This window comes from Tauraco erythrolophus, chromosome 8, assembly GCF_009769465.1.
Source record: "Tauraco erythrolophus isolate bTauEry1 chromosome 8, bTauEry1.pri, whole genome shotgun sequence".
In the NCBI taxonomy this organism is placed as follows: Eukaryota; Metazoa; Chordata; class Aves; order Musophagiformes; family Musophagidae; genus Tauraco; species Tauraco erythrolophus.
The window spans coordinates 9629425-9645900 of record NC_141472.1 but is presented as its reverse complement, the minus strand read 5'-3'; the positions used below and the strand labels follow the sequence as shown (position 1 = coordinate 9645900).

General features: G+C 38.3%; 1 protein-coding gene across 4 annotated transcripts in view; it reads right to left on the bottom strand.

The window, feature by feature from the left end:
• PMS1 (PMS1 homolog 1, mismatch repair system component) overlaps positions 1-16476 on the bottom strand; it is a 48042-nt gene that overhangs the window by 4181 nt on the left and 27385 nt on the right. For all 4 annotated transcript variants that reach the window (XM_086615825.1, XM_086615824.1, XM_086615827.1 and 1 more), the window contains 4 exons: positions 15129-15272; positions 12888-13783; positions 7287-7742; positions 6644-6774 (listed from right to left, as the gene is read on the bottom strand). In XM_086615825.1, coding sequence (XP_086471951.1) covers positions 6644-6774; positions 7287-7742; positions 12888-13783; positions 15129-15272 — 1627 coding nt within the window. The remainder of the gene's footprint in view (positions 1-6643; positions 6775-7286; positions 7743-12887; positions 13784-15128; positions 15273-16476) is intronic.

The following is a 16476-nucleotide window of genomic DNA, read 5'->3' as shown; positions in this document are numbered from 1 at the left end:
GGATCATCTAGTCCAATCCCCCTGCCAGAACAGGACCACCTAGATCAGATCACACAAGAACGCGCCCAGGCAGGTTTTGAACATCTCCAGAGAAGGAGACTCCACAACCTCTCTGAGCAGTCTGTTCCAGTGTTCTGTTACCCTTACTGGGAAGAAGTTCTTCCTCATGTTTAAGTGGAACCTCCTATGTTCCAGCTTATATCCATTTCCCCTTGTCTTATCATTGGATGCCACTGAGAAGAGCCTGGCTCCATCCTCATGACAGTCACCCTTTACATAAACATTAATGAGGTCCCCCCTCAGTCTCCTCTTCTCCAAGCTAAAGAGACCCAGCTCCCTCAGCCTTTCCTCATAAGGGAGATGCTCCACTCCCTTCATCATCTTTGTGGCCCTGCGCTGGACTCTCTCAAGCAGTTCCTTGTCCTTCTTGAACTGAGGGGCCCAGAACTGGACACAATATTCCAGATGCGGCCTCACCAGGGCAGAGTAGAGGGAGAGGAGAACCTCTCTCGACCTACTAACCACACCCCTTCTAATACACCCCAGCATGCCATTGGCCTTCTTGGCCACAAGGGCACATTGCTGGCTCACGGTCATCCTGCTGTCCACCACGACCCCCAGGTCCCTTTCCTCTGTGCTGTTCCCCAACAGTTCAGTCCCCAACTTGTACTGGTACATTTAATCCACTTTGTAGCAATCTAACAAACTGTGATAAAGGATCATTCATGTTCCTAATCCAAATAACAATGTGAAAGATTTCAGAAGTGAAAGAGAAATATACATGCAACGTAAGTCACTACGATGTACGTTCATTCACTAGTAGAATGAGACTGTTATCCAGGTCTAGGCACTGTTTATTTGACAGTCACTAAGTAAGAGTGTAGATGATCAGGAGGACTGGGCAGGTTGACAGTTTTTCTAAATACAGGTGTGTCACCAGGTAAATAACGCTGTTGGGCCTTTTTAAGCTTCGTGGCAAGAGATATTCTGACCACAATGGGAATTTGATACATGGAAATTTAAGTAGTGGCGTTATTTTCCACTGGTTGGTTACAAGTGCCAAGGCAGCCGGTATTACCAAGGCAGATGGGGTATTTACCTGCTACTGCTCGTGGAGGCCTTGTAAGCACGTTCTTTGTATATACATATGTTGGGTGCATATATTCTACCAGGCAGACAATTGTACCCTAAAAGCCTGCACTGGAGCACGGCTCAAGGCCCACCATTGTTACAAAAACAGGTAAGACGTGTTCCTTGCTCTCAGTTCCTTTCCAGCCAAGAATTAACATCTCTCTTGGACTTTCACGGAGAGAAACGGACAGATGTGCTATGAAGGTCCATATAACAAACACATCTTAAGAAGAACTGGACAGAAAGTAATCCATCTTACTTCCTGAAATGCTTCTCTGTATGTAGGGGTCATTGCAAGCTGTACCCAGCAAACGAATGCCTTGCAGATCCCAGAATACTGAGTTAAGTAAAAGCAAACAGACTGCTCTCCCAAAGGTAGCATCACTTGAAGCTTCAGTGAAGTCAGAACATGAGGGGCCAGAGGGCAGTGCAAGACGGACTGGAGCTCAGTGTCACAGCTTTGCAAATCACAACAACTGGCACGTTCCACAAAGAAACCATTGATTTTGCCTAACTGACATACTTACAGCAAGAAGCTTTTTCTGAGCTATTTCACAACATGTTTTTCACTGTCAGCTATCCAAAGGAGTGTCTAGTTGAAAGCTCCTTAGACTGCTGAGCAGTCAACATAGAGAAACAAGGAGACATTACAAAAGATCTTAGTCTATCAAAACAAGAAGACAGAGCCCATCCAAGGTGTAGGATACTTGGAACAACTTTGGCTGCAGTCATACAGAGTCTCTGAACAACAGAAAACAAATGTAAATTACGTTCTTGTCTCACAACAAGAGAGCATTCAAAGGACAGATTTATCCTCAAATTAAACAGTAGGCAAGTAAGGCCTGAAACTCTCGCACTCTTGCAAAAATAACTATCCAAAGGCTGCATTTGTGAAAAAGGAAAACATTGCCAGAAGTTCAAACAGTTTTCCCACCAAAATGACAGAACACAAATGAAACTCCTTGTGGAACTGAGTCCTTGTTAGGAAGAAAAGACCTAATTAGATCTTTCAAAAACCTACTAGAAGTAGGCCAAGAAAAACATCTTGGAAATATAAGGCTGATACAATTGAAAATTTAACCATTTAAGCAAATAAATCTAATAAATAAATAACTGATAGCTTTCTGTCATTAAGAAAGATCAAAAGACCGTCTCTGATTGAAATAACCCAGCCCAATTCTAACTCCAAGAGCAACTCTAAGATGGCAGGAGCTGCTCATGTGCAGTGGCAGAAGATCTCATAATAAGGGGAGAGTGCTGGGTTTACAAACAGAAGACACAAATTTCTGAAAACAAAACTGCCTTGACCACTGATCAACTAACGGTACCGGTAATGCTCAAGCTGAGGTCGAATCTCTCAGTCTTGCTGTCCATGGGATCAAAAATGCATCAGAATCAGCAGAACAGGCTCCTCAGTCAGAAAGAGAAGCATCTGCAACTAAGTAAGTGGACCACAAGACGAAGGATGATGAGAAAGGGAACAAAATGGCATTGCTATACAGGTTCTGTTTTGTTCTCTTTGCTTTGGCAGGTGCTAAAGACATGATTTAGGACAGATATCATAATCCCCAACTGAATACTGAGAAGACAGCCCAGTCTTCCAGATACATGTGAATTTCTGTCTGCTCGTGCATCTGATGTCACATGGTGCCACAGGGTTCAGAGTGAGACGTGTCCACACTACGCCTGTGAGAAAGACTCCTAGTAGGTTATTAGAATAACTAAAGCTCAGAACCACCCCACTGGCTGAAAGGTTTCAGCCATCAAAGAGTATAATTGTATTTCTATGAATTCCAAGCACTGTGAGAGAGTAAGACTCAATTTCCAAGAATTAAACCCAGGACCTACCAAATTTAGTGCAAGACTAATGAATTACTTCCATTTATCCTATAAGAGAAATTGTCCTTTACAGACAAGTCATCCAAATAAGGAAAAAAACAATACTACATGGTGTGGTTTTTTTTTTTCAAGTAACAAACTATCAAAATCAAAATCTATTTTTATAAAGTTCCTCAGTGCCATAAGCTGCCAAAAGATAGGAATTTCAACTGCAAAGAAACATCTTTAATAAAGACCAGTTGAGATGCAAGCCCAAAGCAATAAGGAAATTACCAAAGTCACCTTTCAAATTAAGGCAGCTGTTCAGATTTGCTTGTTTATAAGTAGTCAGTTCTATAAAACACCCCCACACCGAGAGGAAATAAGGAATCAATCTGTGGTCCCATATTCAAGTCCTTACAGTCCTAGTGAGGTGCTCAATACCAAAGCAAGAGGCAGGTATTCCAAATTAGTATCTCAGTATGATGAGTAGACTTCATATATGATAATGGGTAGCTATACTCAGGGTCCATCTCTTCTCCTTTGGCTGAAGATGTGTGGAGATTTAAACAAATAATCAATGCAACCTACTAGACTGACAGTTCTCTTCAGAGATCACCATGGGTCAAGAAAAGCCTCTTCTTCTGCGGCCAGAACTGCCAAGCATGGAACTGTAGCAGCTAAGTGCCCTTTGTTCTTGTTTTGGAGGGTATCTTAGAGCTACCGATGGCATCACAGAATTATCCACATGGATCAACAGAAAGGCTTGTTATTTGGCAAGAAGAAGTTACCAGAAATAACACTTTCACATTCAAATTCAAAGCTAAAGAAATGGAACTTTTGCTTGTGACATAAAAGAGAATGTCTGTCAGAAAGAGGAAATTTTCTATCACAGAAAATAAAACTCTCAACCCAGGACGAAAAAGGAGGCCATGCACTAGTGGCTATTAATAAGAAATCAACCAGCAGTTAGAAAGGGACATCTAATATGACCATGTCAGGGTTGAAGTCCCAAAGGAAAGTATAGACCCTCAACTATACTACAGTGGATCTTGACAACAAGAAAGAGTTGATAGTTCAGTCGAGAAATAGCAAACACAAAGGCTGATCCAATTCATACACAATGTTGGGAAAAAATGAGTTGTAAAGGTACATGCAAAGAGAAGGCGGTTCAGGTGTGCTCCTATGGATGCTGCTAAGATGAAATTCTGCAACTACTGTGGGTTAAGTGCACTCTGGACACCTCTCCACAAACGGCAGCAAGCTGTGACCGTATCATCCACCATGCGAAGTAGCAACCCCTGACCCAAACAAATTTAACAATATATCCTGAAGAAACAAAACTTCTCAGAGGCAACTTTTAGTTCAACAGCATCTGAGCAAATGCCACCCTTTCAGGCTGTGTCTGAGTTTCAAAAATGACTGAAATAGTTGCTGAATTCAGAAAGTGAACAAAAAATCCACTTCTATAAGAATGGTGAAGAATGTTTTATGAGACAAACTTGTTCTTTCGAAGTTGAAAAATCCTACAGAATACTCAGGTGTAAGTGGGACAAATCACTCCTGGTCTGCAGGTCATTTTCTATAAAGATTATACAACAAGAACCTATAAATTAAAGAACCTCAAACTGCACAGTGAAATTCCCAGAGAGGAACACATAACAAGTGTTAATAATATCTATGTTTCTAAAAAACAGCTTTAGTAAGTATTTGTAGAAGATAGTACCATATTTGTAGAAGATAGCATATTTCAGGGATGAGTTTATGAAAAAAAGAAAAAGGAGGGACTGATGAAGCATTAAGTAAAAATCTTTGGGTCAGTTGGAAAAAAGGCTGGGAGAAATTCCATTTGTTTGCTGGTATTTCTACCTTCATCTGCAATGGTATGTATGTTCTTTTAATAACAGAGGCTGAATGTCATCAGCAGAAGCTTATAAACATGACTGACAAGCCTCAGATATTATTAACCTTTCATTCAAGTAGTTAAAATACAAGACTGAGACAAATAACTGAATTAATTCCCATTCTTCACATGGACTAGCCATATGATACTGATCAAGTCCATGACCACGGTGCACCAACCTGTATAGTGCGTATAAAGCACTTTTACTTTCACTAACTGTAAACGAAATGAGAACAGTTTCCTCACAAGATTTAATTTCCTTAGTTTTACATACTTAGGAACACAGGATTGGAAGACAGTTACTACTTGTCGAGTCCCTTGCTGTTATACTGTACAATTCTGCTCTTAAACTCATCAAGCTGTCTTAAAACTAGTTTCCCATCACCAGCACAAGAGCGGTCAACCACTCTCTTTCGCTGTTGCCTAGAAACTGTCTTCAAATTTTCACGTTCAATTTATTCACATCCAGTTCACCCTAATTAGATTTTGAGCAAACTTAGGACAGCAAGAGGTGGGAAAAAAAAAAAGGTATGTGAGCCAGCAGGCTAAGCAACAATCCCTTTCTCCCATATTTGCCTAGAGACATATCATAGACCTCCTCAGCTTTTGGGTTGCTATACTGAATAAACTTCTTAAGAGCTACCTCTTACAATATCCACTTTATTTCCCTAATCGTTCATCTGAGATTATCACCATGAACATCTCTTCCACACAGTTTTTGCTATTTATCTAGGGATTTAGCCAGTCAGAAGGAAGTCTCTTTGCTTTTGCTGTGCATGGTTCAGTAAAGAAAACAGCTTAGGCTCCGTTCTTCCCAAGAGCCAGCCTCTGAGTAAAGGAGTTGCTCTACATCCCTTTTTTGTACCTACTCTTAAAAGATCCCATATGTTACAGTAGATCTGTCATCACTGTACATATGTGGGGATCTGTAACACATGAAGCTATAGCATTTCTAACAGCTCTTATAGCAAATCTTTTCTCTGAGCTGTCAGCTAGGTACTACCCCCAAAGATCTTTGCTTTTCTTGGAATTCTACTAGAGAAATCCTGGTCTGCAGAACCGACCCTGGGTAGGCTGCCCCTGGGTCTCCAACAGCATCTCTATAAATCATTCTTCAGAAAAACATATAAACATTTGATCTCTTTTGCTAAGGTAGAAGGATCTTATATGAAACAGATTTATTCTGTGATAAACAGAGGCATCGAAAAGTAGGCTGTCTCAAAAGAAGTTCACATCGAACTCTATCAAAAGGTGCGATGGTGATCCTGTCACCCTGTCTTTACTGGCCCCTTTGGGCTTTGTGGTACAACTCTGATATGAAAGTAAGGCAATACCCACACCCAGCTCCTTATTGGACCTCCTCAACTGCTCAAGAGCAGAGGAGTAGTCAGCTAAAGCATGTACTGCCAGAAGCTTCTGCAAGTAAGGATCCCCAAGACTAAGGAAGTCTCATCAGTTTAATCTAAATTCTGTTAGAATGGCAATTAAGGATATTGACATCCAGCATTTTGAGAAAAGAACTAAAAAGAAGAGTCAGGAAAAATGTAGATTTCAGAGCATTCATTGAAATACTATAAAAGTTTTCTGTTCTGCTATCAGTTTCCATCCCTCAGTGTTCTATGTAGAAGATTACATTCTTTGCCAAGTAATAAAATCTCAATGTTAAGAAAAGTGAGATGTTAGTGCTTTAAATGATACAATGATGTAAAATTTAAATCATTAAATCATTTAAATCATTAAATCAGAAGAAACAAGATCCAATACAACTAAAAGATTTTAAAACCATCATACCTTCTGTCACTTTGATCTGGAATCCATTTGCTACAAGCCTTGGATCTGACAAATAACTGGATCCATTGACAATCTGGTAATCCTTCTGCATTTCATGAAGAACAGCCATATACTGAGATCCACCAAGAAGACTGCAAAAAAAAAATATTCCCAAAGGGTTAAAAAACCAAATCCTTAATTTGAAAACTAAAACTGTGAGAAAAATAGAGAAAAAAAGTAGTTGAGTGATGAAAAGTGATCAAGTTTTTTTTAAGTATTCTGAAAAAGTAATTTGTTTAAAGAAACAAAATAGCAACTATTCACGTATCTTAAAGAGTGACTGAGTTTATAATAACAATTACATAATCCATGGGGGAAAGTTAGCTAGAGTGAGGTTACATGGACCATTTAATTTTCCTCTGGGGAAGAAATTTGTCTTCACTGCATTACCAACGAAACTGGTCAAAATTTCAACCAGATTATGACCAGGCCAGCTCCTTACTGTAAGGTAAAAGTAGGTAAAACATGAAAATCTGTTCTTACAAATAAATGAAACTACAAATAATCACAGAATTAGCAAACAGGGCCTTACCAGAGCTTTCTGTAAATAATCATTAAATGATACTTGAAATAACGTAAAATTTTTTGCTTAATTGTACTATACCTGTCTGTTAACACAATTGGCTTGTCCAGCTTCTCTACTGGAAGTTTATGATTCATCAGTAATCTTTTATGTAGCAGGGCTTCTTCCAATCTATATGGATTCAGCAACATTAGCTTTTTTTCAGTAGCAAACATCCAGACATCAGGAAAACTCTGACGACGGATCAGGAAAAGCTTGTGATCATCTGAATCTTTTTTGTTATGTCTCTGAAGGTGCCGTCTACAGGAACTCAGCGAAAAAGGCACTGTGACAATTTTCATAGGCTGTTCGGGTTTCCGCTTCTTTTCAGTTTGAGCATGAAATATCTTATCAAGCTTCTGCTGGTTGGATGGGGAAGTCTTCAGCTTGGGTTTCTGTTTTTCTGCCTCCTTCGCTGGTCGGTGCACTGTTTGTCCCATAGCTTTCTTGACCTCTCTGTTGTACCGTTCCAGGTCTTTGGCAGCTTTTGTTTCATAACTTGAAAGAGAAAACAAACCAGTAGCATAATCAGATAAAAAACCCCAAACTCCAACTTCTAGCATACTAAAAAAAGAGGCAAGGTAACCATTCCAACAGACAAGAACAACTCCCACAGTTCATCCAAGTAGCCACATCCATATGCTTGCTGCTACGACAGAGGTGGAAAGTGATCAAGGGCTGTGAACCTACTACATTACCCTGTGAAGATGGCAAGTTAGAAAATTTTCCTTCATCATGACAGCCAGCAAAACCTGAATTGCTTAAGGGGGAGGAGTAGACTGCGTCATACAAAGAGCTACAGCAGGTTGCTTTTGACCTCAGTCCCAAAGACTATGTTTAACATTAATTCACAATCAGATACATAGTTTGGGAAGGAGTTTTGTCCCAGGCACGTCCAGCCCAATTCACAGTCATTTAAGCTCCTAGAGCTCCACAGACTTCAAGGGGAGTCCATGCAGTTAGGTAGAGTTCGGAGCCTGAGTAACTTCATATTAAACAAAGCCTGAGGCTTATGAAGAAGTACGTTTGACTTCAAATGGCCTAAAATTAACCACAAATAAAAAGCCTGAGAATACAGCATAGATATGATTACCACAGAATTCTTTAACTAATAAACTTACAGATTTTTTGAAAAGTACTCAGTAATGAGCCACTCCTAGGTGTCATCTAAATAGTTAAAACATTACCACATACTAAAGCTCTACAACCCGAGTGGATTCTTAATGAGTTTGCAAATGTCAGGAAGATAGATAAACATTTATAGATGCCAAGTTTGTACTTGCCTACTACATACACATCTCACTTTTTGAAGGCCAAAGGAGTGATTTGCTGATTTCCTTCTTTTTGCCTTTATTTGATATTCTAAATTCTAGCAGGTAACTCAAACCAGTCCAATCTTCAACAAAAAAAGTAGTACTATCATATGTAAGCATTGGAAATAAGTATTTTAGCTGGTCATATTTATTTATTGCTACTTGCTGGAACAGTTTGATTCAATTATGTGTATGCATGCTGGAAAATTAAGGTCAACAAAAGGGTCACCATTTGCAATTAATTATGATGTGCTAGCATTCACATATGGTACCAATATTTAGTTAACTAAAAAAGTCAGCTTAAGTAGTTTCTTGCAATAAATCATGTCCTAGAAAATATGGAGTAAACGTTAAGATAAAAAACATCTGCTCCTTTTAAAATGAATGGATGAAATCACTTAAACAGGATTTTTTTTTATCCCAATTACATTTATAGCTTTGACCAGATCAATAAATACTTTGTTTTGAATAGACCCAATTGTAATGCAGGAGAATATTTAACTATAAGAGAACCGAGCTTTCAGTGATTCACCAATAATCCAAAAGAAATTCCAAATAAAGTCCTACTTGCCTATCACTAGGCTACCAGAAAAATTCTAGTCTTACAAGCTTTGATTGTGATGGTGTTGCAAATTCATATGCATCACTATCAGTGATTTGTTCAGAATCAAAGAAAACAGCAGGTTTACAAACTACAAAGGAATACCTTTGCCTTTCCAAAAATCCTTCCATGGAGGCAAGCATAATCAACCAGTGCTACAAGAACAGTTTCTTCTCTGCTTTGCTTTTGTGAATTCAGGATCCTTTCCTCAAGCTACAAAACCTAAAGTCAAGGAAATTTGCAAAACTAGGTGTAAGGAGGGAAGTGGAAGACTAGAAAGAAATCTTATTTCAAAGGCCGCTTTGGTTTAACTAGAAAAATGGAGCTCATGACTTACCACTTTCTCCTTCTTAAACCCAAATGAAATATTTATCATACAACAAAAGCCTTTTAATATAAGGTCTCTCAGACCTTACAGGACAAATAAGATCACATGAATTTGACTATCTGGAGTAAACTCCCACTGGAGATGGCCGCTTGTGCAGATCCATACGTGTTCAGAACAGAATGTGATACCTCTCAGCGTCAGCCTCTTAACATAACGAAACCAAACCAATTCAAACTATCTCCACGAGTATGTATGACATTCCACTTCTGAGTTTCCTTCCTTTGTGAAGGGAAAAATAATTAAAAAAAGCTTTTAATTGCTCATTATCAGCTTCTCACAGTCTTCCTCTGAAACGCATAGGTTTCAGGTACGAGCACTGTTTCTAGGAGCGGAGAACACAGACCTACTATCATGACTGAACAGATGCTGGGGACAAGAGCAACAGATACCAATTATTAATACCATTATTCATGATTAATATCTGGCAGTAGATGAATGGATTTGGCTGGAGATATGACGGATGGCCAATGACCAGATGGTACAACCAAATTACCCCCATTCAAAGCAAAGAGAATACGTTAACTAAAAAGTTAAATTTGGTAAAAAAGAACTTTTATGGAATTGCTAAGCAGATTTGCTCCACTGTAAAAGAGCTGGAAATCATGCATACACACGCATGACGCAAGCCATGAGATGCCTGGAAAGTTTCCTAGGCAATAAAAAGCTACCACACATGAGCTAGTCACTACTAGCCATGAACAACTGCCTGTGTGCACGCTCTTACCTGTCAAGAGACAGCAAAGGCCACGCCACCTGAAATGATGTTTCTCCCAAGGTACAAATATACTCAAGAATTACTGTACAGCACTGACAAGGTAATTTGTTAGCCCCATGATAAAGCGTGTGTGGCTCTGAACTTCTCCTACATGTTCAGCGCAACTTCTGCTGCCACTGTCACGGCACTTGGAGGGACTTCTCCCGCTCCTACCTGAGCCTGATACACAAGAAATCTTCAGGTCAGAAACACACGCAAGCTGTATTAAGTAAGAGCAGAGCGAGCGTAAGAAATTAAATCCCAGCTCTGCAAAGCAGGGGATATACGATGCTGCCAACATGGACATGCATGGAGGCTTTCCTCTTCTATTATAACCTAAAGACCATAACATTTTACATTCCGGTTGAGTAATAAATGCTGGCTTGTTTTGGAAAGGCTATCCTATGTCACTACGAGACATCTGTTGGTTGTACTGCTCCCCAAAGGAATTTAAAACTCATTTAGACCTGCTGGAGAAGCCACAGAGAGAGAGATGCTGAAGCCAAGCACACCCATCGTAACATAAACGCTTGACCTTATCACAGAAGGATGGGGGACTAGAGCCCAGGAAAAGTAGTGTCTCGCCACAAAGCTTGCATGAAGTTGGAGGTACAGCATGCTCAGCAGAACTGAGGCACGTATATACATTTGTTGTTACCTCTAGGTGGCCCAATTTATCCAGAGTATCTGGTAGGCAAGACTCCTGTTCTCTGCCAGACATAGAACCGTTCTGGATTGTTGCCTTGGAGGAAAAGATGACTGTGTATCTCTTCCTATTTTTTGTTCGCTGAGGTAATTTTAAAACATCAGAATAGGTACACCAAAGCTGAAACGTACGGATACAACTAGTGGTAAATTTTTCATTCAGTTCAACATCTACTGGACCATACTGCATTCATTCCTACATACAAGGAAAACTTCATCACCAGAGAGGTCTCCTCCCTGAACTAATATAAAGCTAATCTGTAGGCACACTCTTAAACATAACAGTTGTACGAGGAAAGCAACCATGAAATCTCAAAAGCTAAAGCAGAGCAAATTAAAATTTTCTGAAACAGCTGGCAGAACCTTTTGTTTCATTTCATTAAAAGCACGAATATAACTGGAGTAGATTTCTACTATTACATTAATATTTCTGCTAATGCAGAGATGGACAAAACACCTTCCTGCACGTATGGTTTTGTGATCACGGCACGCTGCTTTCTTAGTGAGCTTTAAATTATATAAATCAGAATGTAGATAAAAAGGTTTTACTTAACTCTGACATAGCTGGTATTCAGAACAATGCAGATGTTTTCAAAGTAAGTAAAAAAACCCCCAGATATATTAACAGTAATTCAATAAGTATAGCTTCTCTTTCTTGCCATTCTCCTAATCAAATTTCTTATTAGTGTTAAAATGACACTGTTGGGCTAGTATAATTCCCTTTTCAGTGGTCTGTCTTAATTCCCTTCTCCTTGCTTCCATAACATGAAGAAAACAAATTTTCACAACACTTCCAATGAGCTTGTTCATCAGAACCAAAACTTCATTTCTCAAACTTCCTGCTACAAATCACAATATGCATTCAAATAATTACACGTTAAACTACTGAAGAACTACTTCTATTTCCCTCATTTGTGTGATGCCCTCCGGTGTTTTACATTTTATAAAATTACAAACAAAACTTGGAAGGTTTGGTGTTTTGCTTTTGTTTTTTTTTAAAAAAAAAACTGTCTTAGAATATCTCAAAATCTGTTACTCTAATTCATCTTCTACTATAACGTAAGTTGCACATAAAGGACAACCTATACCTAATATTTTAACTAATCCAATCCGTGCCCAAAATTAGGCTAAAATATTTCCCTTACTTGCAGATGGATTTCAAAAACTCAGTGACAATTCGCTTTAGAAAAACATGGAATTAAGCTATTCAGTCTGTAATCTAAAGAGATTTGGTTTTGATTGAAACAGATTTAAATTCAAACTGTACTATATTCTCTGAACCAGCACTGGAGTAGCTGTTTAGGGGAAAAAGAAATTCCTAGCGTCACTTGATTGGGTTTTATAAATACAGTTCTGAGGTAGCCTGGGTTGGGATACGAACTAAGTTTAGAGGAAAGGAGTTTACCAAATGTTCAAGTACTAAAAGATCCTGAAAAAGAGAATTCTCACTTCGTAGCAATAAAAAAGAACGCTTGATCGGAAAAGTTCTGGAGGAACTATAGGGTGCCTTGTCCACCACCATGCTGGTTTTCATTGGCAGTGCATCGGGAGTGACAATATATAGGCAGTCCTAAGAAAACAGAAGTTTTTAGGATTCAAACAGTACATTCTCTTGCCTGTTATCTCTGAATAACTCAGCAAAACTGTCCCTAACTAACTGCTGCATGGCACAGGGGCAAAATGAGTAACCCAAATCAGCAGTGCACGTATGCACACAGCAAAAAATGAGAACTCACGATATTGACGCTGATCTTGAAAAGTCAAAAACAATTTTCTGTTCTATTTTTTCATAAATAAATGGGAAGTTATAATTTTTTTAATTCACTACAGGTGACTTACTGGTAGCTACCAGATTTAGAAGCAAGACAGCCTGAAAACTTACTTCTTTTTTTCCTCTTCATTCAAATTCTTCCACTGCTCTTCAATTTTCAGCAGGATGTCCTCCATGCTGGTCTTTGGATTATCAGTTATCAATTTCGGACGCCACTCTTCAGTGAAAAATCCAATTGCAGACTTGGGTTTCCTTATTATTCTACTACTAATTAAGTCATAAGCTGTGACATGTCCAAATTTATCACTTATCACATTTCTTTTCCTTATGCTTTGATTTGAGATTTGTGGATCATTGCTTTGTTCGCCAGCATGTTCGCTTTGCTCGTTCATTGTTCCTCCAACTTCAGGAACCAAAATCTTAACAGGTTCCAGGTTGTCTCCAAGACAGTTTTTAAGCCCACTTCCCATACTCCAACTATCAGCAGAGATTTCAGGTAAGTCTTTTGGGACTAAGGCTTCTTCATTTTTTTCTATTTCATCAATATTATCGGAACTCAAATGATGTTCATCGTCTTTTTTAGACTTGGGGTCCATGGGAACACCATTACTTTGAGTATCGGTCATATTCTGTCCATTCTGTTCCTCCTCACACAATAAATTTAAGGAACTGTCTGGAAAGGCATGACTCTTAGAAACCTCTTTTTTGTCCAGGTGACTATGTACATTATCACTGCAAAACGTCTGATGATTTAAGCAGATCTCTGTGGTTTTTCCTGCTTGACAGTTTTGCACATCACTGCTGAATGAAAGGAATGAAGTACGAGCATGTGGATCATTGTTTCCAGATGGTCCCATTTCATTAACAACCACATCTGTGTGTTCTGTTCTAGGAACAAACATGTCTTCTGAGGTAACATCTGTTTTATTACTTTCACCAGGGACTGTAGCAGGTAGTGGCCCATACAGTGATTTCAACACGTTTTCAACTGCAAGCAAGACAGATTCCTGGAAAAAGAAAAAAAAAAAACAAACACAACAGAAAAGCCACACACAGAAGCACACCTGAAAATGTAACTGACAAATACTGAGAATACAGAATAATAAGCAAAGTGATCCTATTCAGAATATTTTTCAGACAAATCTGGACAGATTACTCATTGCAGTTGTTCACACGTGCTCAAAAAAACTCTGAATTGGACACTTTAGCCTCGAATATTTTGTGACAGGTATTCTGCTTCACTGGTTCACTCTGCTATCACAAAACCAGTTAACTGCTGTCTTTATAACAGGGTATCGACTGCTTAAACCAGTATCAGGTAAAGCTATTCCCATCTAATATGGATTTAGAAGCTTACAGTCAAGACAGATGCACCAACAACATCCTATTTCATGTCAGCATGTTTGTGTAGGTGCTTTTATGGTGCATGCTTCCAAGATAGATTTGCGCCAAATGACGGAAATGAAAAAAAGAAAAAAATCCACAAGATAAAAAATAAAAAAGGAAAACACAACTCTTTTTCTAATGACAAAGAAAAATTTAAAATTAGATCAAATGAGAGAATGCTGTGCTAATTTTCATACAAGTGACACTTACCAGGCAGTACTTTTACAAGATTAACAGAGACAAATACAAAAACTTTCAGTGAAGAAGAGGATTAACATATGAGTGTGACTACCTACATTCACTTTGAATAACCACCTTACCTATGCAGCCTTCTTAATTTCTGTGGCACTGTTTTTCATGTGAAATGCTAATAAGTGGAAGTGAGTTTACAGAAATTTATCACTACACAGCCTCTAAAACACGGGCATACATGGACTAAATCTCAGGTCTTGGTAGTATGAACAGGATATCCTGAATCTTAAGTAATGTCAACAATAATCTATACACATAAAGCAAAATATTGCCCTGACCAGAAGTCAACTCGCCCACCCACTCCCACCTTAACGTACGCGGCACTTAAAAAGTGATTACTTAGTGTACTTATGAAGCTAAGCATGAGATTCATGTAGGGACACACATCAGAACCCCATTTAGCTTCGCTTCTCTCACTATAAAGCCATCTGAAAATAAAGTGATACACACATATACCTGACAGTGTAAAAATGATCTCAGAAATCAACTGGGAAATTAATTTTGAATAGTACTCTACCTAGCCTGTTCGATACTTTTCAAACAAAACAATCCTGTGATAAAGGCAAGCTATCATGTAACTAAAAAATAAATAAATAAATAAATAAATCAGTGGCACTGTTTACCTTCAAACATTTCAGTAGTCCCAAAACCCCTTATTGTGCTTACATGAGTAAAAGGCTGATAACTCAAGAAACAGATTTAAACTTTAGTTACCTTATAATGCAGTAAAACTTGAGTTTTATCAGGTGTCAAATTTACATCCACAGCAGAGGCAGGTACAGTAATATTCAAAAAGAAAACGGGATATAAACGAGTACAGTCCTTGTGCATCACCACACTGTAGTACTGACGAATTAACTACGGATTGATTTAATAAAGAGATGTCAGCAAAGGCAATAAAATAGACACAAAGGCATAGAAACTAAATGTGACATTATAAAAAGATAACTAGTTTGGTGGGTTTTAGTTTGTTTGTTTTTTAAAGGAACACTAAAAAGGTCTTCGTGGGTACACGTGTATGCTGGAATAATCACCAAAAGGGCAGTTATTGGTGGTTTCCCCATTTTCACACCTAAATTAAAAACCACACCAAAGGAACCAATTCCAAGACACTAATGGTAGCTACTTTGACCTTCTGAATGAATGTATTGATTACACTTGGAAGAAAAGATACAATATGCTCAAATTAGACTGCTACTCCAATACTTACTTCTTCAATCAACACAAACACTACTATTTGTTTGGGGTTTTTTTAAATAAAATCTACTTATATAGCATGCAACTACACCGCTGTTCTCTTTCAGCTAAACTAAAGTCTGTTTGAGAAAGTAGCACTTGCACCACAGACCTGCCCTTTTCCCAGAACAGGATTAATTTGTTCCTTTTATTAACTCAATCACAAATTTACAGCTTTTCTCAATCTCTGCTTGCCCTTACTATTTTCTCTATAATCCTTGCAAAAACTCCTCCAAAAAGGCTAAAAAATTCTTTAGTTATTTCAGAATTTTGATCTTGTTAACCACAAGGATCAAATAAAGATCCTTGCATTTCCCTCTAGTGTCAGAGATTCTTCAACAGACATACATACTGGAGTAAAGAATACATTAATGAGACACAAAAAAAGAAAAAAGAAAGTATTAAATATTAAAGTCTTGCAGATTAAATTTTATTTTTTAATTAATTTTTAAAGTTTATTGTTTAAATAACACTAAACTTATTTAAATATGTTCAAGTTATTTTAACCTTAATATTCCTACAGTCTGTCCTCAGCTGGCACTGAACTGTAGTAACTGATCTCTAGCTTGTTTTGCAAACCCATCAAAAGGTATTCTTAAAGATGTATGGTTATCCTTACCCAGAAAAAAAAAATTAAAAACTGGAAAAAAAAAAGGGTGGTGGAAGACTATCACTTGCCCTACTACAAGAACAACCCTAAACGAAGGGGAATGTATTTTTACTTTGTATGATAGCGCTCTGAATTCCACCTTGACTCTAGGCCTCCATGCTCTGCTTAAAAAGTTGTCTCTGTCACAGGATTCAGGCTGAGCTTTGAATCCTGGAA